The 23,288-nt window shown below is 34.2% G+C and overlaps 1 protein-coding gene across 1 annotated transcript in view; it reads right to left on the minus strand.

Annotated features, from left to right (window-relative positions):
• Positions 1-23,288, minus strand: part of LOC145694882 (uncharacterized) — a 75,563-nt gene that overhangs the window by 19,303 nt on the left and 32,972 nt on the right. Inside the window, exons 7-10 of the mRNA XM_081771597.1 lie at positions 17,976-18,172; positions 16,044-16,147; positions 15,297-15,333; positions 6,976-7,949 (exon numbers count right to left, since the gene is read on the minus strand). Coding sequence (XP_081627723.1) covers positions 6,976-7,949; positions 15,297-15,333; positions 16,044-16,147; positions 17,976-18,172 — 1,312 coding nt within the window. The remainder of the gene's footprint in view (positions 1-6,975; positions 7,950-15,296; positions 15,334-16,043; positions 16,148-17,975; positions 18,173-23,288) is intronic.

Below are 23,288 nucleotides of genomic sequence, written 5' to 3' on the forward strand. Positions count from 1 at the left end.
TGTTTCGGATATCTAGCATATCCTTCTTCAGACACTATCGAAAATAAATGAAAATAATAATAATAATAATAATAATAATAATAATAATAATAATAATAATAATAATAATAATAATAATAATAATAATAATAATAATAATTGTTAATTTTAAAAATAATTTAGCATCATCGGATGTTTGGCTCCTTCCGAAGCTACAAATGGGCCTTTTTAGTTACGCCAAAGTAGAAGAGATGAGCACCAATGCGACGACGGCTGAACTTCGAAAGATATCAAAAGAAGCCTTTTGTGGTTGTTTCCACCAATCGTAGGAGCAGTGGAACAAATGTGTGTGTGTGTTCCGAAGGTGCCACCAGCTTTGAAGGCGATTAAGTAAATGTGTAATAAGTGTAATAAAGAGCTACAAGAGAATTCCAGGAACTTTTCTTCCACTGCTTCTCGTATCTAACTATATACATATATAAAGCGAGTTCAACAAAAGCTCTACAAACAAACAAACAAATATTATTATTATTATTATTATTATTATTATTATTATTATTATTAATAATAATAATAATAATAATAATAATAATAATAATAAAGTGCCTAAAACTAGAAAATAATTCATTACTAGGTATGTTGCAAAATGATACGAACTATCCAAATATGTGACATAACTTTGGTAAGTGCACGTCACGGATGAAATACGTGATATGTAGAGATGTATAAGGAGGATATGTATACAGATCATGGATTGTTCACTCATTTTCACGGCTAGCCAAACTGAAAACAAAAAACAATCAAAACAACACGATCATGACTGTTGCAAAATGATACGAACGCAATACAAAAGCTAGTTCTAATAGTCAATAAATGAGCCACTGCATAACACCAGCTTGAACATTCGATTAAACATGATGTTTACCAGCGTTTGCTGGAGAGTCACATCAATTTGATTCCATGCAGCGATGATGGCATCCTGCAACTCACGAATATTGTTGTACTGGGTACCGATGGCGATCACTGGGCAACACAATATTTCCCATAGATTTCCCATCGGGTTTTTGTCTGGGAAATTGAAAGGCCACTCAAGGCCAATCACGTCTTTCTCCCGAAACTAATTCCTGGTAGTTCCAACAACGTGAAAAGTGGCATTATCCTGATGAAAGATCCACTCGGGACCAGCAATTCGCAAGGCAAATGGCAACAAATTGTCTTCAAGTATTGTTTGGTATGTGGTTGATGTCATACGAGATGTAGGAAATTCGAGGCTTGTTGTACCATAACAACCGAAGCTTCTACACACACCATTACCGACTGTCCTCCTTGCTGTCACCTTGAGAACATCTGATCCTACTTCCGCAGATCGTGTCAATAGCATCATCAGCCATCGGGACAACCTAAATTAAATTTATTTTTGTCACTGAAGATGACACGATGCCAGTTCTGTTTCCAGGTCACATGTATTTTGGTCCAGATCACCTGTCGCTCCTTGTGCTATGCGGTGAGTCGTGGCTGACGCTTGCGCTTCTTTTATCAGAGATGATTACAGTGTTTCACAGCTCTTGATAGAGTAGATTTATGTACACGAACGTTAGGGTCTCGTGCCAACTGTGTAAGGGATACTCCACCACAAGTTAGCTTTCGAACAATCTGTCTTTGCTGTTGTGGCTATAGTTAACGCGGCCTTCCTGATGATTTCCTTACTCCATACCGCATTCCAAATTTAAGAAAATTCTTCAGGACACAAGCACTCTGCCCAATTCGAAGTGCGATTTCATTAACAGATACACCTTCTTCTTTATATGCCACTATTTGCCCCTTTTCACACTCTCGCCACCTCACACAGACGTCCTCGCCGTAGTACACTAGCTTACACTTCTACCACTCGTCTGCTATACATTTCGCCTTCTCGTCTAGCGCCCCCTATGTTCCGTAACAGCGACCTAGCTACATGTTATTGCACTAAACATGTCATAGTTCGTATCATTTTGCAACACTTCTCTTGGGCTGATATTTCATTTTTGTTTCGCCCTGTCCTCTGTACGTTGTCTATTTCTACAATACCTGTTTTCATGTAACATAAATACAACACTGTGTCATTCACCCTCCCTTCCATTTTCCGTTTCCTTTCCGATCACATAATATTACGATATCTGGTACCGTTCGTATAATTTTGCAACGCACCTTATTATCTATAAAAAAATTTAGGTCTGCCAAGCTAAACAAATTAGTGACTAACATACAAATTAGTTTTGATGGTAACTTTACGAGGCATTAATTTTTTTGCCTTAGCACAGACTTCAAAAATTGTTATAGATAATAGTAGTGAATTATTTTCTGGTTTTAAAATTTTATTATTTTCTGCTTTTTAGCGCTTTTTTGTTTATATTGTTTGCAACGAAATTATAAATGTGTTACGCCTGCACCTACCTCAGAGACTGCCGAAATTTCCTAGGAGACGGAGAGTGTGAGTTTTGTATAGGAAGCGCGTGTGTTTCAAGACGAGCGTGCGAACTCATCAACGGATTTTGAAAACGACAAAGCTAAATATCGGCAACTTGTTTATGATCCTGATCTAAAGCGTAACTTAATAATACAAGGACCACATCAACCCTTGATACCCTTTTCAAGAGCTGAAAAACAACGCTGATTTTTAAATAGGTATTGATAAAAACAGGAGAAGTAACACTTACGTTGTAGCTGTGCTACTCTATGAAGTTTGATAGTATTTATTGTGAACCACGCTAGCTATGGTATTCGTAATTGGCAACGATATTATCAAGATAAAAGAAATGAAAATACTCGTTCCCACTTGTACGCATGGGTTATTTACGAGATGTGGAGACACGGCGCTTCAACTGACTTAAAACTTACCATTCAATATAAAAAAATGTGAAAAGTTTGGAAACAATTATTCATGCAGGTCGTAGACGTTATCATTACTTTAGCTACACAAAATCTTGCTTTCCGTGGTACAAATGACAAAACTGGGGAACCTCTTAGCGGAAACGGGGCCGCGGCGACTCAGTGGTAGAGAATTCACCTTTGGTGCGTGGGGTCCTTGGTTCGATCCTGGTTCGCGCAAAATGAACTTTGTGGTGGACAAACACCATGTGCGTGGGTTTTCTCCCACTTACTTCATTTCTTTCATTTCTCATCATAACTGCCCCCTTTAGCCTACATAGCATAACCGTAGGACATAAAACTGAAAGATTCCATTTCAATTTTCTTATAACGGAGACTTAACAGTTATTGAATTACTTTCGCGGTACGACTCTTTATTGAAACTGACTCCAGTCAAACAAGTCTATGTCACAGTGAATTAGGATGACCATGGTATTCCTCTGACTGTAAATAAATCTTTTTTTTTTTTTTTTTTTTTAAGTGACTGATTCCAGTGTGGAACTGAGAGCGAAATTATAAGTATACGCGAAACTAATGGTGTGACCATATGCAAATGTCGGGGACAGGGATATGATGGACTAAGCACAATGAGCGGAGCAAAAATATCGAAGAACTAAACATCTTTTTCGTACTCTACAACAACTTGACGTTTTCTTTGGTGAAAGTAAAACACGTGGGGATGTTTTAGAACCCATTTCAGTGAGTTCTGTCACTCTTCATTCTAAGCTCTTCATACATATGATCAAAAGTGCAATAAATTAACTGACTCACTGCCGTAATAAAATCCACGAAGATAAAACAATGGTATCTAACTTAAAGAAAACCAGTGACACCAGTTTTCAAATCAAAGCGCACTCTCTCTCTCCCTCGCAGACACACACACACACAGACATTCACACACACACACACAGAAAAAAAAAAAAAGCTTTAGTGAAGACGAACGTAGAGAAGCGTTTTAGAGGGGAATTGTTTCCACAGATTTTTGACGTTTTATTCCAGTTAAGGAACAGATTCTCTTCAATGGGAAATAGCGCAGAAATGTTTTCTGTTTATCTTGAAGCCTACTGAGTTCTGCGTCTCACTGATGATGAATTGCTGCGATCAGTAGAAGTTGGCTTGATTTTCTAAAGATGATTTACCATTGGAATTTCCTTATGTTTCCTATCAGCACTCAAAGACAAATTAGCAAAGGTGCGGTCAGGATCAGTAAAAATGTGGGTGATATTCTTTTTTCTTCACATCTGTCCCTTATGTACAGTGCTCCAGACGTTGTTACAGCTATACAATTATTATTTCTCACGCTGCTTGTAACTGTAGCAGCAGCTGAGCGATCATTTTCACAACGTCGCATAACAACAACAATAATAATAATAATAATAATAATAATAATAATAATAATAATAATAATAATAATAATAATAATAATAATAATAATAATAATAATGTTGAAATGTTTATTGGGAACAAACAGCATTACAGCCACAAGTGTCCCAAAAAAGGTTTAATGATAATAATAATAATAATAATAATAATAATAATAATAATAATAATAATAATAATAATAATAATAATAATAATAATAATAATAATAATAAACTATTTGAGAAGTTTAATGTCCCATGAAAACTTTTAGGATTAGCATTGCTGAGCATCGGAAGTGAGCGGACAGAAAAGTCGACAACGATAAAATAGTAACTGACTTCGGACTTCATAGATGTGCTTGCTTCCAGTAGAATTCCACTGGTGGTGAAAAGTATGCCTGCATTTTATTGGTTACCTGTTCTTATTATTTATTTCCACATATAATACCCATGTTAAAGGCATCTCCTATCTTATTGTAGGAGATTGTAAATTTTCCGCTACGGCCCTGGCGGCAGACAACTATCAGACTTTTTCCCAAGAAATTCGTAAGTCATTGTAATTGATTAGTTGTTGTCTATATTTGCCGTATTTCATATTAATAATGTTGCGTTTTCTTATTGGAGTACTTTTATTTTTAATACAGTCAGTAAACGAGTTAAGAGACTTTTTATAGTGGTATGACTTGTACTTGAGAAGAAAATGATCACACAAGAATTTTGCAGAATATGCCATATAAATACAGCCTCACAGATACTTTTATTTTATTTACTTTTTTTTTTTTTTTAACAGACAGGAGCTTCTCCTTCATTTTCCCAGGTATTTAAACACTGAGTGTGACAATTATATACAGTAAAACCTGCCTTCAACGGACACTTTATTAAACGGAAACTTACCTTAAACGGAAATATTTCACGTCCCTTGAAAATAGGAACTAAAGACGTGTTACATTCCCTTCATTAAGCGGAAATTGTGGACAACGGAAATCAAAATAAGCCTTCTGACGAAAAATTTAAGTTCCGGATTGCAGCATTTAGAAAGTTTTAAAATATTTATTGAGAGGTACGATACATATACACAAGAGACTACATTGTCAGCGAAACAGAGGGACAACTGATGTAGATGTCTTAGTTGAGAAATATACGGAAAATCTGAAGAAATGCAGGTAAAGAAAGAAGAGAAATATGGCATCCAGCTGTAAGAAGAGTGTAGGGTAAAGACTTATGCTGGTGAAAGTTTAAAGGAACTGTAGCAATTCACCTTGAGTCAAAATGACACTCATATATATTTAGCGCGGTTCCTCAGGTTAAAGTGTTTGTGGGAAGTCGGGCAGCTATGCAGTAATGTGTACAGAAAACTCTCCTTGACTACGGAAAAATAAAGCTAATACACGTACAGTATTTTTTCTGTTCATTGTAAGTTCTACATGTATTAACTCGTAGTAGAAATAAATACTGTAAATTAATTAAGGTACATCTACATATTACTTAATCTTGGTATGTCCATTGTATACATGTATTTTCTGCAAGGTCTACTTTCCTTAGCCTGAAACCTATCTTTAACGAAATTTTTACGAGTCCCATTCGATTCCGCTGAAGACACGTTTTACTGTATTAGCCTATATTTACATTTACAAAGAATACGACTGTATACTGCACACAATTACTTCGGAAGCTATGAGTAATCTGAATTTGTATACCCTCTCTGTAACAGACACTTCTCATTTACGGACAAATAATCATACTCTATTGGTGTTCGTTATTGAAAGGCTAAACTATTTTAACAATTTTACTCCAGCTAAATTACATGAAATTAAGAAAAAAAAGAGAGATCTTGTTAGCACGATAAAAGATTAGAAAGGATCGAGCCACGTTACATCTAACAGCAAACTTTTCACGAGACAACAACAATAATTATGTTTTTTAAAAAATGCATGAGCATTTGAGTTAAACAAATATTGTCAGAAAACAACTGGAATTCAATTAAAGTGATTATTGATTTCATACAAAACAACGGAATACCACTTTTCTTTTTTTAAAAAAATGATACCAATTGTCTGAGGAGAAAACATTAAATTAAAAATTGCAGAATTAAATATATTATTATCAACTTAAATTTGATTTAAACTAAATTTTGATTTGGACTCATAAGAAAAAGTGGAAAAAGTGCATAGTTGGCAAAACAGTTACCCGTTAATAATTTTTACAATAAGCGTATTGTATTGCTCAACGAGTAGTTTAAATCAAATTTAAGACTCTAAAAAGCAAAGCTTGTACTATGGAGAACATTATTATCAACAAAACAAATGAGAGTTTTCATATACATCACACTTTACTAAGCATATCCATGAGGCTTAGATTCAAATAATAAATAAATAAAAATAAAAAAATAACATAAAATAAAAATCACGAAACAATTCGGAAGGAAAAATTCAGAACACCATAATAGATGTAGGAGACAAGACTTTAGTCTGCGCTAGAAGCAGCATCTATGTAAAAGAAGAAAAGGCGACAAGTACTAATACTCTAGTATGTTAACTAAGTTCTCTACAATTGAAATGGAAAGACACTAATAAATTCTAAAATTTAAAATAATCTTTGACAGAGCGCTTATGAACCTTACAGTAACATTTTACATGGAACTTTATCAACGAAATGTAGAAAATTACTCCAGGATGTAACAAAGTAAAGTGCTCAAAAGCAACAAATAAATTTAAAAAAATATACTTACTTAGCTGTCATCGACGTGCTTTGTCCCGGTAAAAAATTGGAAGTTAAACTGAAAAGGCTCTCTTCATGGTAAAGATCAATCAACAGCGACCTGTCTACCGTATCATATAAAATAAAATAATGTTTCAAAAATCCATCAACAAACTGTGTAATTTTCGTATTATTGGTACCCAGATATCTTCGAACAGATTTTGGTACCCCACACGTCCTACTTTCACGAGTAAAAAAATCAGAAGCTTTTGCGGATGGGGGAATTAGTTTAACGGTACTTTCTGGCTTATTCTGAGCACTAATCTGCACAATTTTCTCCACAAAAATATCTGTATCAATAGATGACTTAGCAGCAGAACTGGTCGTTTTAACTGTTGTACTTGCATCACTGCCACACACATGAGTTTGAGTAGAATTCCCTACATTTGTTTTATCCCATCGGTTTTCAACAAGTGCTTTCTTTGTCTTTTCACTGTTAGTAAACACACTTACCACTGCACCAGTTTTACTTTTCGTTTTCCCAATATTCATATTACTTTCAGTTTTCTCATCCATTTTAACTGTTGTACTAACACTGCTGCTCTTCACAGAGGTTTGCGCAGAATTCTCTACACTCATTTTATCCCTTCGGTTTTCAACAAGTGCTTTTTTTGTTTTTTCACTATTAGTAAATACACCTATAGTTTCGCTCCTAGTCACATTACTTTCAGCATTCTTATGCGTTGCACAGTCTGCTACATCGATTTTCTTTCCCAATGTGACTTGTCCCTGTTGTCCAGGAACAATCTTCAAATGTTGGTTACTTTTATCAATAGGAACTTCATGTTGTTTGGTGGTCTGATTTGTAATTTTATCACCAGAGCTATCAGTTTTATTTGATTCTTTATTCGGAGATTTTGCTTTAAATAGGTCTGCTATCTTCAATTCAGGTACAGATTTCGATGGCATAATGACATTTCCTTTTTCATCGAAGCTGAATTTATCCTAAAAACAAACAGAATACTTTGTAAATACATATTTATCAATGGCAATGGCGATTCTTATCATGAAGTTCTAACCCATTAACAATAAAATTCTTTTTTTTTTTTTTTGTTACAAAATGACATTTCAAAAATATATTATATTTTACATACTGCCACTGTGTTAAGAAACACTTGCTTACCTAGAATGGAATTATTGAGGATATTGTACAACATAAGAAATTCATGCTCTTGTTACAACAAGATTACCACTGGAACGTCAATATGAACTTTCCACATAATTTCCACTGGCTGGATTAGAAGAAAAAGAAAAGTACAGGCCATTGCACTAAACTTTTTCGTTTTAATTTCTTAAACTAAATCATGTTGTGCTGCAGTTATTCCTGAAACATTTATTTGTGAGATACGAAGAAAATCATAAGATGTTTTTGGAAAATTTGGTTCGAAGAAAATTCACCTCAAAAGTAAACTATCCTTGTTGGATATTTTCATGAGAAGAAATTTACGTAATATTATACCAGAATGCCCCCACTGACACTCGAAACATTGGAAATTTGTTTCGATATTGGAAATAATGAAAATGTACTAGAAATTATTGTGTAAAACTGGAGAAATGAAAAATTCCCTTTGAGACCCCTTCAAGATGGCAACCCAGCATTTGCGTATAGGTGGTGATAGGGCTTACTGTTCAACTACTAAAGAATTGATAGGATTAAAAAATAAATAAATAAATATATAAATAAAAATAAAAAACAGTAACTGAAATACAAATCTGTGTTCCAGCATACAAAAGAGGAAGCAGAAGCATTGCAAACAAAGATGGACAGCTTCAGTATAATAGTCAAATCGTAACCTGAAAATGTTAATTTTTAACTTATTTTATATGCTAAGACAATAGCACATCTAAATAGGTAAGCATCATCATTAAATATTACTCTTTGATATTTGTTACTAATTGGTCTCCTACTTAACTGTGTATTCTGTCAAATGTAATACAAATGTTAAAAGAGTCTAAATATCTTTAATACAGTGAACCAGGTGAGGAAAGGGTTGGCTGTGAGTGGAAGCAAACACAAAAAATGTAAGTATACATTACGATAGGCATTTTGGGAGAAAAACATCCAGAAAATACTTACTCTTTATTTATTATTTTCTTTAATCCCACTTAATTTTTGTGCATTTTTTCTATTAAAATATTGAAAAACATATTGCTTTTTCAACATAGCATACAGTCGCATATGGCACTCATATTTTTTTTTTAAGTCCACAAAAATATACTGGATTTTTTTTTAAGCAGTACACTGAAAATACCCAAGTCAACTCCAGTAGACACAGTGTATACTGTTATTAATGAAATATTTATGTATGAAGCACATTAACAGATCTCATGACTGTATTTAAGGAAATCGTAAGAAAAGAAACTCACTCCCTAGACTAACCAACCCTTGTGAATTTTTTTTCAAGACAAATGAGTTCTGAAATATTGTCAAGTTTTTGAGGAAACATTTATTTGCGAAACACGAACAAAACTGCCTGATATGTTTTCGAGAAAAATCACCAGAAAAAAAATTAAATTACCCCTTTTGGATTTTTTAAAGGACAAATGAGTTATGTCATATTGTCAAAAATAATTAAACATTTATTTATGAAACAGGAACATTATCGTCTGTTAAAAAAAAAAAAAAAAAAAAAAAAAAAAAAAAAAGTGTATTTTTGTATCTTTTCAGGTTAAACGAGTTATGCCATACTGTCAGGTTATTAAAACTGCTGTAGTCATTTCTGAGAAAATCGGCCTAAAAATCTCACACCCTCAAGAGTAAACTAACCCCTGTGGACTTTTTCAGGACAAATGAGTTCTGACATATTCTCAGGTCATTAATGAAATATGTACAAAATCACCTGCAATAAACTAACTCTCAGGAGTTAACTACTACTTCTAAATTTTTATTTAGAAAGACGACATATACCATATTATAGGATTGTAATGAAACACTGACTTATAAAATATGAACAAAATCGTTAGAGCAGATTATGAGAAAATAGCAAATTTTGATTTTCACTCTTCAGTAAACCAGTGGTGCCCCCCCCCTTATGTCCATGACGCACCCCCCCAATTGTCTATCCGTAGGTGTTCTTCCATGAAAAAATCTTCTTTTCGATTAATTTTACCCCCCCCCATCAAACATATTTATATAGATTTTTAACCCCCCCCTAATATTTCAATGACGCAGTTTGCGTCATAGCCCCCCCTTGTGGGCACCCCTGAGTAAACTACCCTTATTTTTCAGAGTACGAAGAAAATTCGAAGAAAAGCACCGAGCGAATCTTCTGAAAATTTTAAGTTTAAACTTTGGTATCGATACACTGACTAGTATGGCCTTCAGGCGAGTTAAAAGGGACAAAAGAACGGACAGGCATTCAAAAATCTGTTTTTCAATATGTAGAGGCTATGAAACGTATAAATCTACTGAAATATCGAATTCAATTCTGGTCGCCTTCAATAAACTTTTTTTCCGCCTACAGGGTGTCTACTAAAATTCCAAAATGAAATTTCGTGGCCTTTTCTTTACCAAACCATAGTATTACGTAACATTCTCACGAGGGAATTTGGGTGCGAATTAGGCCGAATTATCATTCACGCAATAGAAGCGTGTTACTCTTGCGATTTGGTAGCGTCTAAAGCCGACCATAGACATTTTTGGTGGTGAATTTTGACGTTTTACAGAAAAAAAATTTCCAGTCTGTACTTATATGTGTACAGATTAAAAATATTCGTGACCCAAAAGCTAAATTTCTTGACTTTCATTGATTTCATGACCGTTTTCTGATTCCGTGACTTTCGGAACTCGTAACCGATAGACACCCTGTCCTATCGTCGCTCGAAAGTAAAAATTTAGAATGATATTATTAGTTATATGCCCCATGGTTATGTTCTTTAGGCTAAGGTGACGGATGGTTAATAAAGGTGAATGATAATGAAAGAATTGGTGGAATGAGAATTGAGAAGAAACGGGAGACACCTGAGATATCCCATATGGTTGACTAGCGACCTTTTTTGCATCGAGGCTGTGAGACGTGAATCTACAGCTTCCAAACCGCATGAGCTCTCACTGGGAATCGAATCCGGTCTACCGTCCGGAAGGCGATTATATTAATCATATAGCCACAAGTGAGTTCTCGCATATCTGTTTTCCCTGGACGATTTCTCATAATTGCCGGTTTCCTAAAACATAAACGCTTTCATATATTATTATTATTATTATTATTATTATTATTATTATTATTATTATTATTATTATTACGTATTCTCCCTGTGGCAAGTCCTGGGACTAACGAGTTTTATTTTTTATTTTTTTTTTAATGTTTGGGCCTGGAAATATTTCGTCCATGTTTCTCGATCTACAGCTTTCTCTTTTACCCCCCAATATTATCTTCTAGTTTTCAAGTTATCTTCTTCTTTTTTCCTATTCTTGGGGGCGGGGTGGCTCAGTGGTAGAGATTCACCTCCGATGCTTGGGGTCCCTGGTTCGATCCCAACTCGCGCCGTGTGGATTTTGTGGTGGACAAACACCATGCTCGTGGGTTTTCTCGGTGTCTTTCCGTTTCCTCCCACTTTCTTCATTCCACCATTTCATTCATTTCTCATCATCACCGTCTCCTTTAGCCTAATCGTGGAACGTAAAACTGAAAGATTTCATTTCATTTTTCTTTTTCCTATTCCTCGCTTTTCTTCCATCTTTCCATTTATAGCGGTTGAAGGAGACAAGAGGACGTTAGTGAAACTCATGAGATTTGTGCTATTCGGAATATGGCAGTCTGTGAGAATCTATTTCCACAACATGTTATGGCCAAACGACTACATGTAAGCCATCACAAACTGAGACTGAAAACTGTCCGAACGGCTGACACTTGTGATACGCTTGGTTGCATAACTCGTACTGGTGGCAACCAATGCAATTCCAGTCTGAAACTCAATCAAGATAGTCAGCCCCGGACTGAATATACCACTCACAACCAAATTTTCTTAGTTGTAGAATCCACTGCAAGAAAACAAAGGCAGTACTTAAATAAGAAAATCATATAATGTTAAAAAAGCGAAATTTCAGTTTTTTTTTCTGAAAAAAGAGTCCCCTTTTTTGCATCTCTAGCTATCAACTACAGAGGTGTTCACGTACCAAGACTGATGTAATATTGTGCCTTAATACAAAGGAAAAATCTGAAGTATTTTATGGTTGTTACCGGCCTTTGGAACAGAGAAAAGCTAAAGATTTGTAAGGTCAAAAATGAAGCCAAAGTCAATTATACTGTATTTATTACCAGGATTATGTCCTATCCCAGTTTCCAGACGAAATACTAGTATTGTACGCCGACGACACTCATCGTGTGAAATTGCAGCAGGACAAAACTTCGAAATCACACGGCCTAAAAATCGCTGGCCTTCTACTAACACAACTGCTGCAACTAGCATCCACAATATTTCGTTCGAGGATATTCTCGTTAAAGCGTCCCGATGGCAGGCAGTCTCATAGATTATTGTGCTTTAGGACTTTTCAAAACTATGCTGTCATGTAATGGTTGACAACAGGATTCATCACATCGAGATCGATAAAAGCACATTGGATTATCTTAGGTAAACAACAACTTTAAGTTATGTGAATGGAAATGGATTTCTCTCTCTATAATTTGGCACAGAATGGTGATTCTCAGTTCCACGAACTATCCACAGCTTTTCTTGATCTACAGACATATAAATGTTCAAATAACAATACCACGAACAGTTAATCTCCAGAAGCAAAGCCAATCCACCTTGACTTGACTTGAGTTTGAGTTTTAACATCTCTTTCAGCAGCGAGGCTATATGAGACGGAATCTACTGATTAACGTGGAATCCGAACCAGATGAGCTCCCGCCAGGAATCAAACCCGGGTCTCCCACGCCAAAGGCGCGTACGTTAACCACTTAGCCACGAAGGAGCTCCCAATCCACCTTGTACGGACAAAGAAACACTACCGAGTAGTACTTTTTATGCCATGCTTAGAGATTATGATTTTTTTTTTTTAGATGAAAAATTTTTAGTGCATCGAGATACAGTGTCATCTCTCCAGGACATGATTTTACTCAAGCTATTTGATCATGTTCGACCTGAATTGAAATTCTACGTAGATGACTTGATTTGTTCTTCTGATAAAGTACTTTAGGAAGAATGGAAACTACGGAGACAGAAGTGGAGTGGTTCAAAAATACATAAATAAATAAAATAAATTAAATGTTCTCGCCTCATTACACGAAAAATAAAAGCATCTTTTCTGAATATAAAATATACTACTTAAGACACTTGCTGTACTTCCTGACTCTACAGCCTCAGTTGAACGAAGCTTTTCACAAATGAAATTAATTAAAACGTGTTTGAGGAATAGAAAAAGCGAAAATTGGTTGAAAGGACTTGTTTTAACATTTATTCATAGAGATTTTGTTTTAGGTATCAGTAACGACAAAGATAGACAAATTTGCTGGATCTGAGATTGCAAGAAGTTTACAAATCGTGTATAGTCTAGATAAAAATTTCGAATATCTTCATAATAGTATTAATCTTTTGTTTAGTCAGTGGAGAATCTAAAAATTGCGGGGGGGGGGGGGGGGGAGCCAGAACGCAGACTATGATAGGTATATCATGGGTTTACTATAAACTTTCAAAAATATATAAATAATAAATTATTTTTGCCACTTAAAAAATCCGGGAGCACCCCGCCTAGATCCGCCACTGTGTTTAGTACTGTATTCCTACAATACCATAAGAACTATCCATTATGAAAATTTTCTCCAATCTTTTTAGCTGCTGTTATAGAAACAAAAAATGAATAGAAAAGGAACAGAAAGAGTTGTTTAAATATAGATAAAACTTATGTAACCTCACTACTGAAGTAACATTATGAAGTTTAAATATGATAATATTCATATTTTGTAGAAAAAATGTTTTGAAAAAAGTAGAATAGTATGGAACTTTTTTTTTTCTTTCATTTTCTTACTCCGATGAAAGGTTTTGGACTTGATGAAGTTAGACAATGTACTGTACACTTTATAATTCCAGCACACACAAAAAAAGCTCGCGTATGCCAGTGTTTAACTATACAATTGTTCAAAAAGGATAGATCACATCGAACTGAACATAATGACATATCTGAGGGTAAATACTCATGCGTAGTTTTCGAGAGCATGAATTTTTATGTCGATAAAAATAAAGTACGTCATACGCTGTCAATCTGATGCTGTTTGTAGTTTTTATTCTGCTGGAATAGGCTAATTATATATTTATTTATTTCCTGTTTATAAAAAATATACATTGTTACGTAGAAGATATTACTTTCTTTATTGTCTAATTTTTCCTAACAGTGACAGACATACTCCTAACAGTGACGCATATACTACTTGAATTTATGCATTAATTATATGTAATATTTCACATGGTTTTATTTACAAACAACTAATACATAGTTATATTAACCAACATTAACAATGTGCGTCTTACTACAAATTACTATACTTGTAGACTACATTGACACTAGCGACACTACTGGTCATATGACGATGAAAGAGACAGCGCCACTGCCTTATTTGGAACTTTTATACAATTAAAAAGATTTCAGCCACAAACATTAGTTTCAGGCTAGTTAAATTTTCTTTTTTAGCTTGCAGCGAAGCTTTGCAAAAATTTTACTTAATCTTAAGTCTTTAGTTTGCAGTAGAGCTTTAGGATTTTTTTTTCTTTTGGCTTGCAGTGGAGCCTTGTGGAAACTTTTACTTTTTCTCCGCTTGCAGTGGAGTATTGAGAGATTCTTTATTACAACACTCGCTTAGCTAGCAGTAAAGCTTTGTTAAAATTCTAATCTTTCTTTATTTGAGTACTGAGTGTTTTATTCGTCCTGACGTAGCTTGCTTTGTGAGGAATCCTTCCCGAAACCGTCAGGTCGAAAGAGACACCTATTTTTACCCAAACATTTAAAAAATTTATGCTTGTTTATATTACAATAAAATTTCATAACAAATCTAATAATAATAAAAAATATTCAGACTGCAATTTGTTCTACCTATGCTCTATGTAAGTATAACACAAGCAACCTGACAATATATACACAATATATGTCGAAGTTCTTTAACTGAAATATTCCTAACATTGCTAGAGAGAACTGCTGATCAGTGCAGTCTGAGGAGTAAAATGCAAGTCTTCTCGCAGATAGCTCAAGTTTAAAAACAAATAAATAAATAAATGGGAGATAGAAATTAGACTTCTATCAGCCAACCAAACGGGAAGATTTTTATGTGTTAGAATCTTTGCAGATAAAATATTACTTACCAGTCTTCTTAGCTCAGGAAGATATTGTTTAACAGACCTGCAAAGGAAGAAATATAATTATTGTCAACTGAAACAAAGACGACCCAATTATGTAAATTAGCGTAACTCTTAACCATTATCAAATGATCTTATATCAGAGATGAAACTGTTTACGGAAAGGAACTAGTTGCTTCATCACTAAATTACAGCTCCATAAAAACATTAAAAAATTCATTTCGTAGTAACTCAATGTTTACAAAATATCACCGAAGTAATAATTATTTTTATGGCACTGCTTATTGCCGAAAAATTTCACTTTGTACATACCATGGTGTGATAAGCTAAGAAGTGGCGTAATAAAGATGCTGATACGATCTACTTAAGCACATGGTGTTAAAACTATCTTTACTGCACTGAAATATTCATGGAGACTGAACTTGAAATAACATTCGATAATAACTTAAAAATTTCAATGTTTATTGAAAAATGTAACAGCTTTATATATATAAAAAAAATTAATGTGTCTTTGCTAAAGCGTTCAATACAGATAGAAGAGGACAAGTACTTATGTTTCTGACTTACACTAAAGTTTTTTGAGCGAAGCTGGTACTAATCAAGGGTTGGAAAAATGGCAAATGCGAGCTTCTGAAATACCCTCATATCACGAGCAAGGAATATATTTTAAGATCTTTATTAAGCTAAAAGTTCTTTTAAAAATAAATAAATAAATAAATAAAACAAAAAAGATATTCTTATACATATCCTTACCTAATGAATGTGTTCGTAGGAAATCTTTTCATCGGATTGTTTTCCAAGTCTATCTCTTTTATTGGGCAGCCTTGTAAGAACTGAAGTTGTGATATATCTTTGATCTGCAAATAAATAAATGCAATCACGAGATTTTAAACGAATTATATCCTAAGTTTGAGTCTATATGATGCATGCATTTTTTAAATGGAAAATATTGGATATTTGTCTCATAGTAAGAACATTCCGACTTAATTTGCCGGTATATAAGATGCACTCCATTTTATGTATTCAATTTTGAGGAAATAATATTTTAACACCATATTATATAAATTAAATATAATTTAATACAAAGTGGTATTTCAGCAAGAACATATGTGGAGTTACGAATGTTAAATGTAGAATTGTACTTGCTTCTGAGAATGTCTACAGCGCATGTACATACTATGAAACGATAAATACAGCGATTGTAGCCAAATTACATTTACTGAGTCACTGATTCTGTCTACACACTGTACGAAAACAAAGAACACATCAAGCAACACGTATTCGGTATTGAAATAGAATTAATCAAAATTTAATTAGCGGTATATAAGACGCATTCCATTTTTGGACTTACTTTCAAAGAAAGAAGTGCGCCTTATACTCCAGCAAATACTTTCCAAAAATGTATTGAAGGTCTACATATACATACATTAAAAGTTTGCATAACATGATTCAAATTGAAATTCTGATACTGATTCCCCTTATTTTCCTTGAATTATTTTGACAAAGTAAATTAGACCCACGATATTATCATTTACGTCGACCTCCACCATTCCCATAGCCGTCCAACGCTCTTTATTTATTTATTTTTTATTTTTAAATACCGTATTAGCTAATTTAAATACTCATAATGAGTAAAACCTCCTGTATTTGGAATACAATAAGACATTAATGTCAAACCGTAATTACATACTCATAAACATAAAAAAAGTAAAATATGTCGTATTTGGCCTATCGTTTTATTTACATCCAACAGAACTTTATTATTTTCTTCTTCTGTAGCATCTACATTTCTGATCTGCTTTGTTCTTCTTTCAAAGCCTTGAGTCTTGAGCAGCTGTAATACTTGTTAACATCGCTTGTGTAATAGAAACACACTGAAATTTGATTGCATTTTCCATGATTCTTCTGTGAAATGTTAATAATTTCCCTAACTTTCGGCATATTTTGATTTCCCTGACTTGCCATGACCTTCACTGACTTTTAAGGTCCATGTGAATCCTGCATAAACTACTGTGCGTAACATACTTCTGACAATGTTCCTTTTGAAAATGAAATAAAGATAAATGTCAGTACGCTTCAAACATCTCTTCAACTAAAGCAGACGTAGCGTTAATTCACAAAGTCAACAATTTTCTTCTGATCAAGAATGTTAGATTAGTAGCAGACTATGGACTACTATCCGATGGTCACAAACTATCCATCCGATGGTCAGTATTACATAAATCGAATAACAATGTAAATAAGCAGACCAACTTGTACTATTCGAATAATAACAATAGTAATAAAAAAATGTGACAAAATCTCAATTAGGGTAATTTAAATAAAAGTTATGAAGTGTCAATTACTGTGCAAATTAGTCTAGATGAGAAGGAAAAGGAACACGATAATACAATTGAATTATAATGTGATTGATTCAAAACCACATTTCATGGAAAATTGATATAGGAACGTAACTTCTTTACGGCTCTCTCTAAATTGTTATTGTACAAATTCTACTGAATTAATTACGACTACTTTTTTTTTTTCTTTTTAATTTAACCTTACGTTTTATTTCATGAGTTGTATTTTAACTCACTTTTGCCTTTGGAGAAAGGGCTATAGTTTTGTCCAATATATATATATATATATAACCTTACTGCAAGCGTATGAAGCGGTGAGTACGATCATTTTTCAATTAATACATACCTTATTTTTCGAAAGATTAATCTCTTCCAAATTTCTCAATAAAGATTTTGCAGAAGTCAAAAATTGCAAACTGCTGATTTTATTAGTCTCTAAATTCAATGACTTTATTCCTTGTGTGCACAGTCCTTCCATTACATGTTTGACTATAGTAAATACATTCGCTTCGAAGAGGAGACAGAAGTCGTGATTTGTCAAAGCTGCAAAATCAAACAATACAAACATCACAAAAGTCAAAATATATCTCATAACAATAAATGACGCCGTATATACACGCACATTATATCTTTTTCTAAACTTTTTCACCAGTTAGCTGGGATCGGCTTAAGAACAAAAAAGTTGGTTCGCGTGTCGATCCTGGGGTATACCCTAGCCTTTTTTTTCAGTTTATATTTGATTTCGCAACTATTTTTACAAGCGGCCGCCACCCTACGTCAACCCTCAACCTGGAGCACCAGGACTATCTGTCGGAGTTTTCTTCCCTGATTTGGAAGTACTATTACTACTACTACTACTAAAATTTACCAAGCTACTGTTAAAATTACAAAACTACCACTAAAAGTTACACAACAGCTACTACATTTATTGATCTACTGACATTTACCAAACTACTATTTGACTGAAATATAGATACATATAGTAGCTTTTGTAAAAATGATTAAATTTTGATTCAGTACAGCGTATGGAGGGTCTACAGAAAACACTGGTGCTGTTTGACGGGGTGAAATACTGGTCCGGTTCCAAGCCATGTGAATTTGTAGTGCATAAAATCTTTTTTTTTTTTTTTTTTTTTCAAAATTATCTCGTTTCCTCTCACAACCTCATTCCACCATCCTTTCGTAACCATTCACCTTCAAAGGCATAAGCTTGGAACATTAAATTGAAGATTTCATTTAATTAAAAAATAAAAATAAAAAATAAAATTAAATAAATGAAAAGTATTTGTACTGTGTGAGTGCACATAATTCTCTTAAAATGTTGAGCACCACTTGACACAGTAATGAACATTCAATGGAAAGTACATAATATAGGGTAAATTTTATGAATTATACTTACCCAAAATACCTTACTATGGTATTTTATTGAAACAAAAATACGTCCATAAATATTTTTTCCTAATCTGTCGTTTCTTCAAATCCTTCAAAAGCAAAAAAGCTATTTTCGCTGAATCCATTTCAATAACAACTACAATGTTGTATCCAAATGTTGTTTTACATCAAAAATAAAATGTTTGACGCAACATTAACATTATTAATTTTGGATTAATGCTCGTGGTTATTAACCATACTCCAGGACTTTTCTCTCCTTATTTCTGTACAAGTTAGACGGGTATCTTACTTGTATTCAGAAAATGTTAATAGTTTTCCTAATGTATATACAGTACTAGTATAGTGTCAATGCACGCTCACATCTTTATGGTAGCAAGTGTTCAGTGTCGGAATTAAAAGTAGTATATTAGAAGTGTCACCGTGAGAAGAAAATAAACTCTGTTAAAAACAATAGAGAGGATCACGCGAAATATATGTATGGGATATCGATCCCCACAGTTAAAGTCGTCGTTACCCGTTAGGATTGACCTCATTAACTAACTTGGACAAGATACTCACTCTATCTACTGGAAAAAAACAAATTCAAAAACTCGCTTACATGTATGGGATATGGGCTATAAATAACCACCGTTATCCGTTAATATGTTAATGGACTGACTTCATTAACATTCCATTAACGAACTCGGTCAAGTTAACTGCTCTAGTTATCTATTGCAAAACACAAAATTCAAAAATTCGCTTTTATATATGGGATATGACTACAGATAGTCGCCGTTATCCGTTAACGAATTGAGTCCATTAACGAACTCGGACGAGTTAATCGATCTAGCTATCTATTACAAAAAACAGAATTCAAAATTCGCTTGCATGTATGGGATATGGGATATTAATAGCCACCATTAGTCGCCGTTATCCGTTATTATGTTAACTGATTCACTTCATTAACGAACTCGAAATAATCGCTCTAGCTATCTATTGCAGAGGACATAATTCACAAATAGTTACCGACTGTTAACGAACTCGGTCGATATAATCGCTCTAGTAATTTAGAACGAATTAATGAAAAAAACATAATTTCTTAGAAGACAGCATTCTCCTTCATTTTACGATGATGAGAGAAAGAACAGATCAGCATCTCCACCACTTTACGGGTGCTTAAATTGAAACAAGAATTCAACTAAGCAGTGTTGTCGAAAATAGAAATAATAAGAATGTTACTCACATGGGAGCAGATGTGACTGGAATCGGACGAAGCTCCGTTTAAAGTCATGTAAAATGAAAATGAGAGTTTTCAGAAATATTGATGAGAAATTATTGGGAAAGAGTCTAAAAGAAGGAATTCTGAGATCACAGTATCTGTCGATTCTCCATGGTCTCTACCTGGCTCCTCATTGTCCTCTCTCGTCTTCTCCTTCTACGAAGGTGTGTCGGTTCCAATGTGTTTGATTAAATTTAGCCTAAAGTTAGCTACTTCTCAGACTCGCGATACAGCTCGTAATACCAGAGCTACGCTAACAGACCGTTTGCAAGAACGGAAGTCTGTCGTACTGATTACAAACGAAATCTTTCTCTCTAGTCGCTGGGCTAAAAACCTGCCAACTAAAATAGTAGGTCGTTAATCTACCAGAGGACTGACTGTCCGCAACTAATCTCCTCTGCTATATCACTCCCTGCTTCCAGGTATCCTGAGATTTTAAAGATCCAATTAGCTTGTGTTGGTGATGAGTTGGGCTTAGTTTCAACAGAGATAGGTTAGATAATCGAGGAAGGAACACTCAGCGTTTATTATACAAAATAAACATTGACACAGTTAACATTACATAAGCGGAAACAAATACCTCTTTAATTCTGCAAGAAAATCATAAAAATACGGAAGAAAACATAACCTGAATTCTCACACGAGAATGAATCCACCTAAGAATTGTCCTTCCGTGTATATGTTATTCTCAATTCTGTCAAAACAGTTGTAATTAGGATAAAACAGAGCAATATCACAACATTAATGGTAGTTCCTCATGATAAATAATGATTCTTAGTTCTCAATCAATCGATAGATCGATGGGTGGGAAATCAATACAATCAATAATCAATAAACACTGATCTCTTTACACTGTCTACTGCAAAAAATAGAATTCAGAACTACGTTACGTGTATGAGACATGGGCTACAGATAGCCACAATTATCCGTTAATGTGGTAACGGATTGACTATTAACGATTGTGTGAACGGATTTGATAGAGGTAATTGCTCTAGCTATGTAAGGCAAAAAAAAAATCGCATCCGTTTAAGTTATTGTGCAGAGTAACGGATGGACGGATGAACAGACGGACATACTAACAGCACTTATTAGTCTCACTGCGTGATTCTAATAAACAACAATGGATACAATCTGCTGGTTAGAACGACATACTTTTTTTAGCACCATAAAAATTCGTTTAGTCGATTTTTTAAAAATCCAAGCATTGGAATGGGCTATAGATTGCCACCGTATGGAATACATCATTTTGTTACCTTCAAGTACACCATTTTGTTTAACTTGATGTCATCTATCAACTGACACATGTATTAAATTGGACGTCATTTTAGTTAAACAGAAATTAAAGTTTACAAGTGAATGATATTTTGAACTATTCCTCATTAGCCATTCTATGTATTGTTATCTTGATAGTGCTATAAGTGAAAAGAATGACGAAAGCATTCTTCAGTATCAGTTCCATGTTAATATGTGGCTTGGGTTCTCGTATAACATTTTTTTTTTTTTTTTTTTTTTTTTTTTAAAGATTTACAAACAAATTAGTTTTTCTAGATTTTCTCGAAAACTACACACAAGGTTTTACAGTCACCCATAACATTTGGTTCACATTAGTATGATCTAACGATTGTTTTAGTCTCATCTTTGTTTTGTTTTCATACACATTATATGTACGAGGGTCATTCGGAAAGTAAAGAACGTTTTTGTATAAACACTTTAATAACTGATATACAAAGGTAAAATTTGTGTTACATACTATGTGATACTTAAGTTACTTTTCGACATAGTCGCCGTGTAAATTTAAACACTTGTCATACCGTGGTACAAGTTTTTCTATGCCTTCGGCATACACAGTTGCCGCCAAACTGTTGAACCAATCACTAACAGCTTCCTTAAGTTCATCATCACTGCCGTAGTGGCTTCCACCCAAAAAGACTTGAAAATCGCCTATCCTCTTGAATTTTCCGCTCAATTCTTCCTTTGAGTTCGTCAGTCACAACAGAAGGCCGGCCCGAGCGTTCCTCATCGTGCACATTCGTCCGTCCGTCCGTCCGTCCGTAAACATAATGCACCACTTACGAACTGATGCTTCATTCATTACATTTCCATACACCTCAGTGATTTGTCTATAAATTTCTATCGGACGCACTTTTCTTGCACTCAAAAATCTTATCACACTACGAACCTAAAACTTGGCGGGATCAGTAATTGTATCGCACATTTTAGAGTCGCACAGCGAAGCAATAACGGACCGTAGCGGATCGCAGCTGGTGCCAGACTGAGGCTAAAGCGTGCCCAGGTCAATAACCCAGCGGCAGCGGAGGTGGGGGAACACGCGCACGCGCTAGCGCAAAACGTTCTTTACTTTCCGAATGACCCTCGTACGTATTAGAAATGGTAAAGTTTTCCGGAAACCTGATAATTTATTTTCCGGAATAGATTTCACTTTCCGGATTTCTGAAAAAGTCCAGAATTCCGAAAAAAATCGGATTTTAAAAAAATCCAGAATTCGAAAAAAGTCCCGAATTTCTACAAATTCCGGAATTTTGTAAATTCCAGAATTTTTCCGATTTTATTTTCTGGATTTCGGAAAGTAAAAATTACAGAATTGGCCATTCCTAGTATGTATGTATGTACGTAAATTAATTCCTTGACTAAGTATTTGAAGGTTTATTCCCGTAAAAATTATAGTTTGATTAGGTTACATAAGCTAACCCAACTGACTATCGCTACTAGGAAACCATCTTCACAAATGCTAGGTCATGTACAATGAGTTAGTTTCTTCTTCTTCTTCTTATATTATTATTATTATTATTATTATTATTATTATTATTATTATTATTATTATTATTACTATACCAGAAATATTGGAAGATTTGAACTACGTATGCAACTGATCTCATTCTCAACAAGCTATAAACTTTTTCCGTTCTATATTCATTTTCACACAATATTCTAGAATAGTGATGTCCTCACTTCCTTCCGTTACATTATGATCATCTTTTTTTTTCTCGT

Source organism: Thermobia domestica, chromosome 9 (genome assembly GCF_964235325.1).
Source record: "Thermobia domestica chromosome 9, izTheDome1.hap1.1, whole genome shotgun sequence".
NCBI classification, from domain to species: Eukaryota; Metazoa; Arthropoda; class Insecta; order Zygentoma; family Lepismatidae; genus Thermobia; species Thermobia domestica.